General features: G+C 31.6%; 1 protein-coding gene across 1 annotated transcript; it reads left to right on the top strand.

Moving 5' to 3' along the window:
* The first annotated feature begins 14,062 nt into the window (after positions 1-14,062).
* LOC100249479 (UPF0497 membrane protein 11) lies at positions 14,063-15,927 on the top strand. The gene is made up of 3 exons (NM_001397741.1): positions 14,063-14,475; positions 15,252-15,369; positions 15,463-15,927. The coding sequence occupies exons 1-3, from the start codon at positions 14,249-14,251 to the stop codon at positions 15,733-15,735; spliced, it is 618 nt and encodes a 205-aa protein (NP_001384670.1). The 5' UTR covers positions 14,063-14,248; the 3' UTR covers positions 15,736-15,927.
* The last annotated feature ends 2,240 nt before the right edge of the window (positions 15,928-18,167 follow it).

Raw genomic sequence — 18,167 nt, 5'->3', positions numbered from 1 at the left:
GTGTTAAAGACCATTTTTCTAGTTAATGAATTGAATGGACTATTTGGGAATTTGGAACAAGAAAGTTTTTCAATAATATTTCTTCCTCTTCCAATTCATCGCACACTATGCACCACACTTCTTGGAAGTAAGAAACTTGGACTCCATAGGAGGGATAGTAGCAATTCAATGATGAGAACAAGTTCACTACAAGAAGTTAGAAGAAAAAATTGATATGTCTTCTTTCATTAATATCCCGTAGGTGGATGTGATGATAAAGAAGCTGAAAAAAAAATCCATCCTTACCACCTAAAGCTTAGTTATTAGGTCCTAATAATAATAATAATTATAGATTTTTTTTACAATAAAAGGTCAAAGAAAATGAAGGGATTGTTGTCCTTGAATCGGCCTTTAGAACTCTACTTTTTGAAAACTGGGAGTTGGTATTTACATAACATTAAACAAAGATGAAACTTCAATAAAAACTCTTTGCTTGGAGACACTTTAGTTCATTAAGAAATAATATCCCCTAGACATTAAGAGTTAATAAATTGGTTGAGTATATTGAAAGCTTAGAAGACATGCACTTCGGCCTAAGCTTACAATACTTGATGTTTTGATACTCTTTATTAAAATTTTGTAATTATTTATTCTTTTTTATTTTTCTTATTTTTTTATATTTAAGTTCTCATTTTTCTTTTTCATTCTTCATTAGTAAGGGATTAGCAATAAGTTGGCAAGGAGTTGTGATGATAACTCACATTAAAGACTTGGATGACTTTAAAAAACCTATTTTACCATGTTTGAGGCACTTCAGTTCCTCAGTTTGATGTTAATGGCTTAGAAAACTTGTTTTAATATGTTTTGTAAATTTTTTTTTATAGAATTAAGGTAGGTTTGGTGCATTTCTAGCAGTTCATAGAGAAAAGAGTACCTAAGTTGGCTACACTATCATTGATATTGTAGTTCAATCCAAGTAGGACCCTAGTAGCTTACTAGAGAGAACCCTTTGTAGATAGCGCACCTTAGGGGGACACTAATCCAAATTGTTTTTTTAGAGTAGCACACTAAGATTACGTACCTTTAAATAGCAATCTAGATTGCTCACTTAAGGGTCTGATATGTTAGTATTGAGTCCTTAAAAACATGACATAGTATAATAAACTTATGAATTTTATTATTTATTAATAAAATTCCAGTTCACTTTTATCTATCCCCATTTAATGCATAATAGCTTGTAAGCATTATAGTCAACATGCATCTCTTGCATTATACGTAACTAAAGTACTTTAGGAATTGCACGAAAAATCCAAGTCATGAATTTCTTGCAAGTAGATGACTTGTTTATAGTCAGTTTGTGGGTCTATGTAACCCATTGGATGTTATAGTTAATTAGAGGGATGATTGATCTTGATTATCGAGGTAGGTTTCCCATGGTGAATGTTGGGATTAAGCCCTTGAAAGCACGACATGATGTAACGAAGATAAACTTTATTGTTCCCTTACTATCCCTATTATGTACTAATATTGATTTGAGCATTCAACAATATCATTTGCATCATACATGACTTGGATGTATTAGGCATTGCATAGAGGATACAAGTCATGGATTCCTTGCACGATGATAAGTAGTTCACAATTGGTTTAGGAATTTAGGCAATCCAGTAGAGATTGTAGTACAGTACCTCCTAATCAAAGGGATGACTTATCTTTGTCATCATGATGAATTTCCTATGAGTACGCTAGTGCGTATGGTCATACATTAGATAGAACCTATGATGAATTATGACATAAGATTATCATATTATCATGATTCATCAAGTTAGTATGTTGTATGGACTCTCAACCTTGAAGAGATATTAAGTTTGTACTAAAATCAACAAAAGACTTTGACCCATAGGTGATACCCTATATGGTCATATATCCCAACGGATTAGGTTACTATTGATGAAGGCTAGTTGCAATAGGTATTCTTAATAAAGGCATCATGATATCTCATGAGATTAAAACAATGTATCTTCTTCGGTGATCTAAAGAACATGTGACCATGGAATTTGTGGTCGTAGTAATTTCCATGGTTTTAAAAATTGGACCAGACCAACCAATCCGACCAGTCTAACCATCAGTCGATCACAATTCCAGTTCGGCCAATTGGGTCGAAAATAGGTTGAACCAGCGGTTAGATTGACGAACCAAATGAACCGGAGTTCAATTGATTTTATTTTATTTTATTTTATCCTAGCATCAAAACAATGTCGTTTTGATGAGTATGAAGTCTCACTTTCTTCCCCCTACCAGTGGCAACCTCTCTCGCTGTTGCCCTACTTGGACCTGTCCACTGCCCTATTCATTTTCAAATAAAATTTTGATTTTAAAATTTTAAATAAATATTTTATTTGAAAGAAAATTTATCATTTTGAAAAAAATAAATTTCAAATTTTTTAAATTTTTGATGACTTTGATTCTCTAGATTAATGTGGGGTTTTTATAAAATGTTGATGATTTGATTTATTTTTTTTTAATTAAATTGTTGATGACTTGATTTTTTAATTTTATGATTAAAATTGTGTTTTTTTTCCAATTTGATAGAGAAATAAAAAATGGAATCAAACTTGACCTCATCCTCTGGTCAAGATTCAACTGCTAATTCACAAACAACTAGAAGCAAGACTGACCCCACATGGGAGCAAGTTTCTAAAGAAAGATATACAAATGGAAGGAAAACTCTTATTTGTTTGTATTGTAAAAAGGTTGCAAAATGTGGGGGTATTCATAAAATGAAGCAACATCTTACTATAGTGAAATGAGATATTGCTCTATGTAAATCGGTTACTCCCGATGTCAGATTTTTCATGGAAAATTCTTTACAGGAGTTTGTGAATTCCAAGAAAGCAGTCCAAGAAGCATATGAATAAAGAAATCCTTATGGTCCTAATGTGTCATAATTTGAAGAGGATATGACAAAAGGTGAAGAAGAGGTTCAAGAAATGCAAAATCTTATGGCAGCTAGTATTGGAAAAAGAAAAAAATCAATAGTGGATAAGTATTTTGCACCAAGAAATACTCAAGGAGCTCAACCTTCTATGAAGAGTGTATTAGTTGGGAAAGAAGTTGTTTCAAGAGCAAATATGGTGGCTGGGAGATTCTTTTATGATGCATGTATTCTTACTAATGTTGTAAATTCTTTCTACTTCAAGTCAATGTTGGATGTTATATCTGCAATTGGTTCTGGATATAAGGGTCCAAATTACCATCAACTGTGGGTTAATCTTTTAAAGGATGCTAATAAGGAAGTTAGGTTATTTGTGGACTCTTATTGTGCAATTTGGGGAAAAGTTGGGTATACAATACTAGGTGATGGTTGGACAGATAATAGATAAAGAACACTCATCAACTTCTTTGTGCATTGTCTTAAAGGAATATCGTTTGTGAAATTTGTTGATACTTCAGGCATGTCAAGGATGCAACTAATTTGATGAGGTGATTGAATGGGTGGATCCACTCAATGTAGTTCATGTAGTCACTAATAATGCAGTAAATTATGTGGCCATAGGGAGATTGATTTCTCAGAAGCATAAACACATCAATTGGTCACCTTATGTAGCTCATCGTCTTAATTTGGTATTTAAGGATGTTGGTAAGATGGACCATGTTGCTGAACTTGTAAGACGTGCATCAAATGTGACAATTTTTGTGTATAATCATGTTGCTTTGTTAAATTGGTTGAGAAAAAGAGAATGATGGACGAAGATTCTATGATCTGGCGTAACTCGCTTTGCTACTACATTCATTGCACTCAAGAGTCTTCATTATCATAAACATGACTTGCAAGCTTTGGTGACTAATAGGTTCTCTGTGGACTCTAAATATTCAAGGGATGATAAAAGCAGAGTTGCAGTTTCCATCATCTTGGATAATAGATTTTGGAATGATTATTTGATAGTTGTGAATCTTATGTCTCCACTAATGCGCTTATTGCATATTGTTGATTGTGATGAGAGGCCTTCAATGGGATATGTGTATGAAGACATGTATAAGGCTCGTTTGAGCATCAATAAATTATTTAACCACAACAAAAGACTATATAAGACTTATACAAAGATCATAAAGCAACATTTGGATCAACAACTAAAGAAAAGCATTCATTCAATAGCTTATTGATTGAATCCATGTTTCCAATATGATCAGGAAAACTTTTGTAATAAGCTAACTATTATTGGAGGTGTCATGGATGTTATTGACCAAAAAGTTTTGAAAGACAAGCTTGATATGATGAATGAAATGAAGTTGTTTTGTGATCGATTGGGAAGTTTAATTTAGAAAAAACCTTGTTTATTCTTCACGTGACGTACTTCAACTTAGTAAAAAGTAATTTTAATTTCTTAGTCTATATGTTCTTTTTCATTAGTTACCTACTTACTATTTAATATTTTAAACTTGCTAATGTTTTTTTTTTCTTCTTATTTTTAATGTGAAAATGGCTAGTAGATGAATGGTGGAGGCTACATGGATACAATGCACCACATTTGCAAAAGTTGGTCATTCAAATATTGAGCCAAACTGTATCACCTTCTGGATGTGAGAGGAATTGGAATGTCTTTGAACGTATGCATACCAAAAGAATGAATAGATTAGAACATCAAAGGCTTAATGATCTTATATACGTTCATTACAATTTGCGGCTAAAAAATTGGTATAAATGTTTTCTTAGTTGTTTTGAATTTAAATTATTTCATTCACAATTATGAATAATTATATGCTTTTCTATTTTAAGTTTTATAACAAGAAAAAAAAAACCTATGACCCCATTGACTATGCATGCATTGATAAGACCGATTTTTGGATAGTTGATGAGGATCAAATAGTAGAGCTAGATGTTGAAGAATTAGAAAATCTTTTATATGAAAAATGGTCAATTCCAATAAATAAAGTGGAAGATTCAAGTTCTCACATTGGTTAGTAGAATATTTAAACTTATAAAAGTTCAATAATTATCTTTTTTTTTCTTCAAAAATGATTTCTTAATATATATTCAATATTTTTGTAGATGATAAGGATGGTAGTGGCGTGGCTACAGAAGGGCTTGATGTGGAGAACTTTGGTTTTCCAGATGCTCATTTTCAATCTCAATATTCCAATTTCCAAAATGGATGAAGACATGAATTTTATATTTATTAGTATGCAAAAATCTTCATGAATACTCAAACATTGACATGTTATATTTTGAGTAACTATTTAAGTGTTGTGATTGACATTTGTATTATTTATTATGGATAATGTGTTAAGTTAACAACTCTTTGATAATTTGGTTATTATTGGTTTATTGCTCATAGTTGGATGTAGGATAACAATGGTTTAATTATTTGATAAATATTGGGTTTATTGACATTATGAATGTATAACATCTTATATTGTGTTATAGATATGATATATGATGATTGATGACTTCTACAAGTAAAAAAATTTGTGAAAAAACTCAACAACCAGAGTAGATGCTTTCAAAATTTAGATATAATTTATTTATTTTTTATAATTTTAATAATATATAAAACATACATTTATGACATCACCGGTTCGACTGTGGTTCAACTATTAGTTCGATCAATGAACCATGAATTGGTAACTTTTCCAATTCAATGACTGGTCCGATTCTGAAAACATTGGTAATTTTTTTTAGTGAAATTTGACATATATTCATTGGAACTAAAATATGTTAATTGATCACATAAAAAGAAGATTTGAAACTCAAGGATTGAAGAAATACTCTTGATGGGTTGAAAACACTACTTGTCACATTACGAATACCAATTCATGGGGAGTTTGCATGCAATGAATAGTAGGTTAAAAACCTAAACTTTGTCTCGTTGTAATTCATAGGATATTGGAGTGTAGTTGACTCTCTTTAGTGAAATGTTGAGTTAACTTCAGAATTGGATTCTAAGGGAGTCAATATTTTCCTATGGGTCCTAGTAGTCCACGTTTGAGCTCCTAGTTCATTGCAGCATATGTTTTAAGGGTAATTTAGGTATATAATTCATAAATATGTATATGGGCGTTTTGGTAAAAACACAAGATTACACTAAATCCTATTAATTGGATTTTGAAATGGGCTAGTTAATTGATTAGAGCTTATTAAGACTAATTAATTAATCAAGACCCAAGTGGGCTAGATTAGGTGACCCAAGCCCAATTTGGACTCAAGTCATTTAAGCTCAAAGAGAAGTTTATATAAACCTTCTCAAGGGTTAGGGCTTCATTCTTGTAGTTCAATTTTTTGAAATTTCAAAGAAAGGAACCCTAGCCACCCTCTAGTGAGAGAGAGAAACCTACTTTTCTCTCATGCTAAGACCTATGGAGGGAGAGATTGAGTGGAAGAGTACCAAGGAGACGAGTACCATAGTGTTCTCTATAGTTTTGAAATCTTCCTCGACATCTTAATTAGATGGAAATCGATATGAGAACATCTAGATCATAGGTATGAAACTTGTAATATTTAAATCTTTATTCTATTATGGTTTTTATAGTCATAGGTTTCTGTTACTTTAGATCTAGAGGAGTCTAGGATCGATGTATGCACCCTATGTAATCCAAGGTTAGGGAATGGAGTAATATAAAATTCTTAATAGTGAGTGCACTAGTGTGTATGGTTACTCATTAGACAAGACCTATGGTGTCATGATATAAGGCTATTAAGCAATTATGACTTCATTAAGTTGTTTCATTGTGTTGTCTAGGTTATTTTACCCTTTATACAAGATTTGTAAACTAGAAGATCTTTTGGAATCAATGTTCCAAACTTAATCGATCCTTGGATCCTATTTAGATTTATATAACCTAGGCGTACATGTCACAAGTGTATTTGATTATTGCTAAGTGTTTTTTATGAGAATTCAAATTAAATACTTGGATGACTTTAAAAAGCCTATTTTAATATGTTTTTAAGGCATTCATAACAAGTTGGTTCTTGATATAGATGTTAATGCCTTAGAAAAATTCGTTTTGATGTGTTTTGTGAGATTTTTGCATAATTAAAGCAAATCTGATGCATTTTCAACACTTCCTGGAGAAATGAATACCTAAGTTAGGCCTGTTATCATAGATATTGCATTTCAATCTTGGTGGGACCCTAATAGCACACTAGGAAAAACCCTTTGTAGATAATGCACTCTAGGAGCACCAATTCAAATTTTGTACTTAGAGAAGCTCACTTAGATGACATACCTTTAAGTGGCAATTTGGATTGTGCACTTAGGGGTCCGATTTACATTGCACACTTTAGATAAGCACACTTAAAGGACTCTACTCATATTGCACACTTCTTAAGAGCACCCAAGTGGATGACATACTCCCCTTAGATGCTTAAACAATTGTGCACTTCCCAAATGCGCTAAGACTGAAGCGAATGACATCGCCCCATCCTACATAGAACTCACAAAGTGTGCCTAACAACCATAGATGCGTTATTGTTTATTAATAAGCCTAGCACACATCAGCAACCAAGGTGCATAATTTTCCTCAATAGAGTAGTTTATCTCCCCAATTCATAAAGTACACTCTTTCTTCCACTAATGAAGCGCACCCTAGATAGTTTTTACATCAATGCATTGTCTTGATCACTCCACTATATGTATGTGTAACTGTTGGGATTGAGCCCCTAAAAGCAAGACATGATGTAACAGAGTTAGACTTAACTGTCCCCTTGCTATCTTTTTAGGGTATTGGCATTGATTTGAGCATTCAACCCATGTCTTTTACATTGTACATGACTTAGGTGCATTAGGAGTTGCACAAAAGATACAAGTCATGGGTTCCTTGTAAGTAGAGAAGTTGTCCATAGTTGGTTCATGGATTTGGGCAATCTAATAGAGACTGTAGTGCACCATCTCTTAATTGGAGGAATGACTTGTCTTGGTCGTCGAGATGAGTTTCCCATGGTGAGTGTACTAATGTATGTGATGCACATTGGTTATGACCTACGACGAATCATGACGCAAGACTATCAATTGTCACGATTCACCAAACTACTATACTGCATGGACTCTCAACCTTAAGAAGATATTGAGTTTGTGCCGAAATCAACAAGAAGTTTTGATCTATGGGTGAGACCCTAAAGTAGTTATATATCCTTATGGATTAAGTCACTATTGATAGAGATTGGTGACAATAAGTATTCTCAATAGAGACACCATGATATCTCATGAGATTGAGACAGTATGTCCCATTGGGTGATCCAAAGGACATGTGATCATGAAATCTATGGCTACAGTAATTTCTTTAGTGATATTTGATATATGTTTATTAGAGTTAAGATATATCATTTGATCACATAATAAGTGGGATGTAACTCAAGGATTTGAGAGGTAATCTTGATAAATGATAACACTACCTTGTTAGATTATAAACATTAGTTCATAGGGAGTCTGCATGTAGTGAATAGTAGGTCATGGACTTGAGCATTAAGTGTCTCATTGTAATACATAGGGTTTTAGAGTGTAGTTGATTCTCTGTAGTGGGATGTTTAGTCAATTTCAGAATTTGATTTTGAGAGAGCCAGTACTCCTATGGGTCCTAGTAGTTCCCGCTCTAAGCTCATATTCCTTATTAAGATGACTTATGAGGGTTGAATAAGTTTTTAGTTTACTTTTGTGCATAAGGGTGTTTTGGTAATTACACAAAATAGCACAAAGATAAGTGAGTGGTATCTCTTGACTGGGCTAATTGATTAATTAGGCCTTATATGGTTAATTAATCAATTAGCAACCTTTTTGGGTTAGATTAAGTGACTCAAGCCCATTGTAGGCTTAAGTCACTTAAGCATAGTGGGAAACCTATAAATATCCCTTTAAGGTTTAGGATTTCTAAGTTTTGCTATTCTCTCATTCAGTTTAGAAAGAGAATCTTAGTCTCTCTACCCTTTAGATCTCCACTATCTCAATGCCTAGACACAAGGAAGAGTTATCGAGAGGAAGATCATGGTGTTTACGAGATCCAGTATGACTTTGGAGTTATCTACATCAATTGGAATTTATTCGGGAACATTTAGAACAAAGGTATGTGACTTAATTCTCTATATCTATGTTTTTTACGGTATTCATATTGTTTTTGAATACCTATTTATCCACTGTGATAGATTTAAAGAGCCTAGAATGGATTTGCATGCACCCTACATGATCTAAGGCATGAGAACAAAGTAATCTAGGGTTCCTAATAGTCACACCTTCTGATCATTGCATACTCAAGGCTACATAGTAATTAGTGCCCCTATATTTTTTATCAATCCATCTTTATGATCATGCTAATATACTAAAAAGATAGGAAATGCAACCATTCACTCCACAAAGACATTTCATGATTGATGGTTGTGCTAACACACTTAGGCCCTCAACATAGTAGGAGACATAGCTAATTAGGTACATCTTAGAAGTAATAGGAGAGGAGGAAAATTTTTTCCTGTAAATGCAAGAACTATCAATAACCAACGGGAGAGAGATTTAATAGGGAAATAAGTTAGATTGTTTCAGTCTTTGTATTTCTATTCCTTTTGTAATTTTTCTTTTTAGTTTTAATAAATCTTTTTCTTTCAGTTTTATGTTTCTGTTTCTCTGATGTGTGTTTCCCTTTTTTGAGTTTTTTTTTTTTTTTTTGCCCCAATGAGTGAAAGGAGTTATAGTCACTATATCTTAGTTTAGTTCATCATTGGTTTAGCCATGAATGGTTAAACGAGACCCTTCTTGGGTCAGTGGTCATGAAGACAACTAGGAGTCTCTACTAACCTAGGTTAAAGGTTACAAGTACCAAAATGAATAACCACTAGAGGACCCCTAAACCAAACAAAAGTCTTTTAACTTGTAAAAACTCACTTACATCATTTTATTGCAAAGACCCATAAAGGAACAATCAAACCAAGTTGATCTTTTGTTGAGGCGATTAATGCTCATGTCAACTGGAGCCCTACGATTGATATAAATTTTTATGAATTTATTTTAATTTATATGTGCTAAAAATGAAAAAAAAATTATTTAATTATATATATAAACGAGATAAAGTAAGATAAAACAATACATGATCACTTGGAATTGGCCCCAAATTTAACCTTCTAAACCCACTTTCAAGTGGGATGGGATGATAACTCAAAAAAAAGTCACCTTATTGTCATCCTTAATTGCAACTCATATATATAATTACATTAAAAATAAATATAATTTATAAATAAAAAAACATTGTAATGTTTTATAATATATTTTTATAAAAATATATATTTTTTATTTTACATGTACTAAAAAATGAAATAATTTTATATTTAATTGTATATAAATGAGGTAAAGCGAGACAAGATAATACTTGACTCGCTTCCAACCTACCTTAAGTTTAAAAGAAAATTCAAAACCTCCCCAACTCATTTATTTTTATTTAAAGCCTATCTTAGTTGAGGTATGACTATTAATTGAAAAAACTCATCACATTGTCATCTTTAATTTCAACTCATGTGATTATATTAAAAATAAATATCATTTATATATAAATAAATATTTTAAAATTTTTGTTTTTATGTATATTTAAATAGAAAATTGGACAGGATTGGTGATTCACTACCAACCAAAGGCCTTTCTAGTCTGGTTTCACTTTGAATCGTCCAGATGGCGGTCAGATCGATGAATTGGGCGGTTCTTCAAGAGCGAAATGATTCACAAATTATTTTTTTTACAACGTTTTTTGATGCATTTTGCAATGAAACCAGTGTTTGACATATCGGTAAATACGAATATATCGATACTTGGATTTTACGGATATATCGGAAATATAAAAAAAATATCGATGGATATTTTTACACAAATATTGGTGAGACAAAAATCATTCAAAATTGATGGGAATGCTTAGAAAACTCTAAAGAATGATAAAATAAGCAATAATACACATATTAAAGTTATTTTATAAGTGTAATTGACACAAATATGGTCAAAGAAAAAAAAAATCATCGAAATCTGAGCCATCGGATCGTCAAAAATTCAAATCTGATCGTTTGATGGATTTCAAATTTTTCAAAAAAAACACGAAAAAATCGACAATTTATAGGCGATTTATCGCTGATTTTTTTCCATTTTATCCTGACTGCTCTGCGTGTCGCTCCATGGTCGATTTAATCGCCGATTTTTCGGTTTTAAACCAATATATTGCCAATATTTAAACAATTTTTATGATATTTTCCCGAAATTTCTCCCATATAATTAGTGTTCAAAATCTTTTCGGGACGTCTGATATCTGATAAATCGATGAAATATCGCCGATAAAAACCGAAATTTCAATGCATGAGTGAAATGACATCATTTTGTCTGGGTATAAATTCCCCCTTAATCCAATTCAACTCCAAGCCCTAACGGCTCCATCCTTCAGCAGCCTCCTCCACGGTTCCATCTCCGGCAAGTAAGCATACCGACAATGCCATCGACGGCACCGATGCCAGTGGTCCAGTTGTAAATCTGTAAGTACTCTACAATCTACTTTCCTCATGATTGTCAAACCTGTTTCTGGGGACGGGGCATGGGAGTTGATGAAGGATGGGCCTCAGTGCAAGCAGAAATCATTTACTTGGACCCTTCATCCATGTGCTGCTTTTTGAAGCCTTTTTTAAAAGACATTATTTGATGCTAACTGACTCTTCTAACTTTGTTAACACTTAACACCAATACTATGTTTATGGAAGTGATTTATTAATGGCAGACTTGTAATAGTGATTTATTCATTATTTGATTTATTTAATTATTTCATTTGAATAATTTCAAATTTGTGATTTAAATTTTTTTATTTGATTCATTTGAAAATAAATTTCAGATTTTAAAATAAGTTTCTAATTCAAAAACAATACAATTTTTTATTTTAAAACAAATTTATGATTTTAAATTAAAATTGTGATTTGAAATAAATTTGTGATTTGAAAATAATTTTCTGATTTTAAAATAATTTAAGATTTTCATATAAATTTTTTATTTTCAATCTATCAATTTTATTTTTTATAATAATTTTTAATTTTTATAATATATTTATCATATTATCGGTTCGATTGACATCCAACCATTTATTCGATTAATGAAACATAAATTATTAACTTTTCTGATTTATGAAAACATTAAATATAAATGAAGGAATACAAAACAAGACAATAATTAAACCCTACCACATTCCAACCCACCCCAAGTCTAATTTATTTTTTTCAAAACCTCCGTAACCCATGTATATTTATTTCAAACGGGAAGAGATAGTCACTTGAAAAAACTCTCCCAGTTATTATCCTTAATTCCAATTCATATGTTTACATTAAAAATAATTTAACTACTTGAAGAAAATAATTTTATGATTTTAACATAATTTATGATTTTTCATATAATTTCTTATTTTCTTATAATTATTTTAAATTTTAATAATATATAAATTATATATTTATCACATTATCTATTTTACTAAGGTCCAACCATTAGTTTGACCCATGAACCATCAACTTATAATTTTTTCGATTCAATTACTATTTCGATTATGAAGACATTAAATATAAATGAAGTAATGCAAGATAAGACAATACTTTAACTCCCACCAAGTTCCAACTCACCCCAAGTCCATTTTTTTTTTCAAAACCTCCTTATTTGAAGAAACTGACCCTATTGTCATCTTTAATTCCAACTCATATGTTTAAATTAAAAATGAATATAATAAATAAATAAATATTGTAAATTTGTGATTTATTTTTATGAAAATAATTTTTTTTTTTTAATGTGTTAAGAAAAATTAAAACAACTTTTTTTATTTAATTATATATAGAAATAATGTAAGGCAAGTCAAGACCATACTTAACCCACTTCCAACCCATCCCGAGTTTGAAAACATTTTTATATCTTGCCTAACCAATTTATCTTTATTTCAAGTCTTTCTTATTTAAAGTGATATGGGAGAAAAAAACTTACCTTATTATAATTCTTAATTTTAATTCATGTTTTCAAGTTGGACTTTATGTCAAAGTGTGCATAATCCAATTTTTGATGAGATTATTTATAAAATCAACTTGAATTTAATAAGGGATATTTGATTTAAATGAATAAGATTATCCCATTTTGTAAATCTAACCCTTTAATTTTTTAAACTCTTAAAAATACCCGTTTTGAATCAAAATTCCCTCACATTTTTCTTACAAAATAATATTTCATTTTAAACCCATATATAAATAATCAATAGAAAGTGTGAAATTTATGTAAAAAAATTATTTTTCAAGACAAAAAATACACATATGAGATGTTTTTATTATTATTTAATTAATTATCATTTAAAAAAAAGACATAAAAAGAAGTACCAAAAGTGGGAGTCTAGGCACACGTGTCTCCTAAACATTAGAAATAAAATAAAAAAGAACTATTCCCCAAAACAATTTATTCTTTATAAAATAAATAGTTAAAAAATATATTTAATTTTTTTTTAACTAAAAATGGTTTTTAAAAATTATTCTGATTTTTTTGTATGAAAATATGAAGAATATTGTAAAAAGTTTACATTGTAAGTAAATACATTTTTTTTCCTGTTATTTTTAAAAATTACTCTTGTTTTTTTTTTTTTTTGATATGGGCCCTAAGCCTTGTTATCAAGGAACAGTATTCTTGGAGGGAGAGGGAGAGTCACGTCATTATGGGTGGGATGGCTTGATGACATTGAATGCCCAAGCACCTACTCACCTGTAACTTATTTAATACTAAGGAGGAGGTAAAGACCCCCTCCCCCCCACCTCTCTCTCTCTCTCTCTCTCTCCATTCTCCAACACACCGACTTGAAGAGATAGGGAGAGAGTGGCGTGTTGCCCATCTACATGGAAATGTGTGGACTCTCTTAATGCATCATTCAATGCTGTCATCCAATCCTATCCATGCCAATCTCCTTTTCCAAAAACTTTGTTTGACTCTCCCCATTTGTTTGATTTTAAACCAATTTTTTTTTTTTTTGTTAAAAATTACATTAATTATCTTCTTAAATATTTTTTTCAATATATTATTACTGTTCTTCAATCAATAAAATCAGATTCAAACAGTTTAAATCTTGCTACTGCTATGTTTTTCCAACTCTTTTATCACCTTTTCCAAAATCAGAGGAAAAAAATTCATCACATGATATATTGAGCATGTAATTGACATTTATTTTCAAATAATGGATTGGAGTCTCCACCAGCGCTTCTATTAATAGCTGCAGAAGTGGACACAGTCCCTCCTCACGGTGAGGCAAAGAAAGAGAGAAGAAGATGATGGGGGACAAGGGAGAGAAAGAGTGTGCAACTGCAAGCTCTCCAATAGAGTTGGGATGTGGGGAAGGAGATGAGAGTGGGAATAAGAGCTCCATGCGGACTGTAGAGACCTTGCTGAGACTGGTTCCAGTGGCTCTCTGCACAGTTTCACTTGTTGTGATGCTCAAAAACTCTCAAACCAATGACTTCGGCTCCCTCTCCTACTCTGACCTTGGAGCCTTCAGGTACTGTTAATCCATATTCTTCATCCCATTTTCCTGCCGTGTGTAGTGATATTCAAGGGCCGGGCCTTCTCTAAGGGGTCTCATTTTAAGGTTTGTTGTATACAAAATCATGCATATTGATTCATATTTTTTGTTTCCGATGGTCTAATTGATTTATTTAGATGCTCACATGACTAGGCCATAGAGGGTTTGCTTTGATCTGCTTTGATTCATTTCATAGAGATCACCTCTTTTGAGATTTCTAAGGGCTTATGTTTCTTGAGTTTTCTTGATCTGTTTGGATTAGTGTAGTCAATGTATTTCTTGAGTATAAATAGAAGGGGAAGGATCTCTGTAGACAAGACAACACTCTCTTGATATATATACAAATCATGGGGCTATTAGTCAGGAACTGTTGAGCAGCATGATATGTATATTCAACCCAAATCCTGGAAGCAAACTTTTAGAAAAATCAGTAGCTAAATATGATGTTAGAGCTTGGTTTGCGGGAGCTCGTGGGTTTGAGGATGTTTCCCTGTGTCTCCCTTGTTTTTGAATCACAATTTTTGGAATTTTCCATGCCGAAGTAGAGGATACCTGACAATACTATCCACCCCATATCCATTTCTATTTCAAGCAGAACCACCCTATAAATTATTGGAGCCCCATTCTTAATCAAAATCCAACTACTGCAAATCAGCTTGTGGAGGTTTTTCCTTTTTCCTGGCAAAGCTCTACTATTATCATAGTTTTTTTTTTTTGGTTTTCTCATGATGATGATGATTGGTGTGGTGCAGGTATCTTGTGCATGCTAATGGAATTTGTGCTGGCTACTCCCTTCTTTCAGCCATCTTTACAGCTATGCCTCGCCCTCCTACGATGTCCCGAGCTTGGACTTTCTTCTTGCTCGATCAGGTTCGATTAATGTTCGACTAAAACTACCCCATACTTGAAAATCATGGCACAACAACATGAATCAAATATATGGTGTCTCAATTCATCATGTAGGTGTTGACATACTTAATACTGGCTGCTGGAGCGGTTTCAACTGAGGTGGTGTATTTGGCCTACAAGGGAGATGAAGCAGTCACATGGAGTGATGCATGCAGCTCCTTTGGGGGCTTCTGCCAGAAGACCACTGCATCCATCTCCATCACTTTTGTTACAGTCCTTTGCTATGCTGTGCTTTCCCTCATCTCCTCCTACAAACTCTTCAGCAAGTACGACGCCCCCATTTGCTTCAATGGCAAAGGCATCGAGATAGCTGCATTTCATAGTTGATCTCCATCTTCCTTTGACTCCTCCTCCCTGTCTCTACCAGCTGCACACGTCGAAAACAATAACTTCCTACCTGTAATGCCTTCTTAGTCATATATGAAGCAGCTTGTTAGCAACCCATTGCAACCCAGACAGTTCCATATATGTGATAAATCGCTTGTTCCCATATCATATATATTAAACCAGTAATTTAACAAAAATACTTAATCTGTCAAGGTCAAGGGTATCAAAAGAATGGTGCCCCATTCCTTCATTTCAATAGAAGGAGAGCTTTATATGAACCTAGGGCATGCCCTCAAACTGGTGGTTCCTATTCCATTGTGAAGTATCATCCATGAAAGCCTTGAATACCCTCATTTTTGCTGTCTTGACTCAAACTGGTCAGTAGGTTTGCAATTAAGAAGTTTCATTTTCAGTGGAGGTACCACCACACCTTTAATGGGTTGGCCCCAATTCACATTTGGAGCACTAAAATTTAACTACCAGTGACTTGATCGGATCAGCTATAGCCATGGATAATTTTCATCTTTAAGCTTTCCCTATAGTCATTGTCTTTGGTTAATTAAGTGAAGTAGAGGCCTTTCATGTTTTTTTCCTTATGCTACTCAAACAAAGAATAATAATAATTTAAAGAAAAGGGTAATTAAAAAGTGGATACTATTAAGAGGACCTTGGGGTAGTAAACCAAAATTTGTAGAAGGACCTTGCAGCAACAATTGTTCTTTTCTAGATTTTTCGGGAGGATGGTTTCCCGTCTTAACTCTATCTCATTTATTCAAAATATTTTTTCCTCGTTCCATTAAAAAAATTAAATTTCATATCTTTCCCGTCTTGCTTAACTTCTTTTGAAATTTTTTTAAAATTTAAAACTTTTCTAAATACTTTAAAATAAATATATTTTATAAATAATTAAAATATTATAATTTTTTACAACTTATTTTAAAAATGTTATATATATATATATATATATATATATATATATATATATATATATATATATATATATATATATACACACACGTGTGTGTGTGTGTGTGTTAAAATATAGGCAAATAAAAATAAAATTCAATTAATTTTTAAAATTAAAATTTATACATAATCGGGGTAAAGCGGATGAGACAAACACAATACCCGAACTCGCTTCAAACTTGTCATGGGTTTAAAAAAAATCTCAAATCTGTTTATTTAAAATTTAAACCCATTTTATTAGGGGTGAATATCCGAAAAAACTTATCCTATTGCCATCTCTAGTAAGAATACTTATGAATTTATAAAAATTCGTCTATTAGAAAAAAGAAAATGAAAAAGTTATTTTTTTTATTCAAATGAATAAATAATTATTTATTCCAAGGGTGAGGAACCTTCACTTTTTTGAAACATGAAAAATGACCATTTTCTATCAAAATTATTCTGTAATTTTTGTTTTATAAATATGAAGATATTTTTATCTCACATTTAATATGCCATGGGGAATAGGGCAACATCATTAATATATCTTGGCATAAAAGAAATAATAAAGTGAAGAAAAAAGAGGGGGCACTAAGATGGATAGGTTGATGTAGACCAGGAGGATAGACCCTTGAGTCTTTTTTGCCATTTTATTGAAGTGCAAGAGTCAAGTGGGATAGAAGAAGGAGAAGAAGATGAGAGGACTATGATTGAGGATTTCTAGGCTTAATAGTTATTTCCTTTGAGGCTAAGAAATTAAGAATTTCATATATTTGAGAATGAACATAAAAGAAACAAAGCAAGAGATAGAGAAACTGATGGGAGAAAGAAACTCAATCTAACAAAGAAATGATATGGCAATCACCCCCAAAGCCAGAGATCTCATAGATGTTGTCTTCTCTTGGTCTCTTGAGGACATTTGTAACCAAGACTTCTACAAGGACAAGGTCTGTTTTTATAATTTTTTTTTTAATTCTTATACTTTTTTTTGAACATGAAAAAAATGAAAAATAATAATAAAATGTATGTAATTTTAAATTAATTGATTTTTATATAAAAAAACTAAAGTAAATGAAATGAGTTTGAAATAATATATAAAAATTATTTATTGATTTAAATCTATTTTTGTTATTTATTTTTGCTGCAATTTTTCTTGGATTTTTCAAGAATTTATAAAATGAATAAATTTTTTAATTTTATAAAAATAGGATGTAATGAATTATTTTCCTATTTACCCTTTTTACATGATTATTTTAACCCATTCAAGTGTTACTCCATTGGAATAAAATAATTTTCTAATTTTAAAAATATTAAAGTTATATTTGTTTCTTAAAAATATTTAGGAAAAAAATGATTTTTTCATGTTTAATTATATTTTTAATTTATTTAATATTTATATCGATGAGTTAAAATAAGTAAAATGAGTTTGAAATAACAAATAAAAATTATTTATTATTTTTAATCTATTTTTTTATTTTCCTTATATT

Source organism: Vitis vinifera, chromosome 1, assembly GCF_030704535.1.
Source record: "Vitis vinifera cultivar Pinot Noir 40024 chromosome 1, ASM3070453v1".
Lineage (NCBI taxonomy): Eukaryota > Viridiplantae > Streptophyta > Magnoliopsida > Vitales > Vitaceae > Vitis > Vitis vinifera.
Note: the sequence above shows the minus strand (reverse complement) of the source record. Positions and strands in the feature narration are given on the sequence as shown.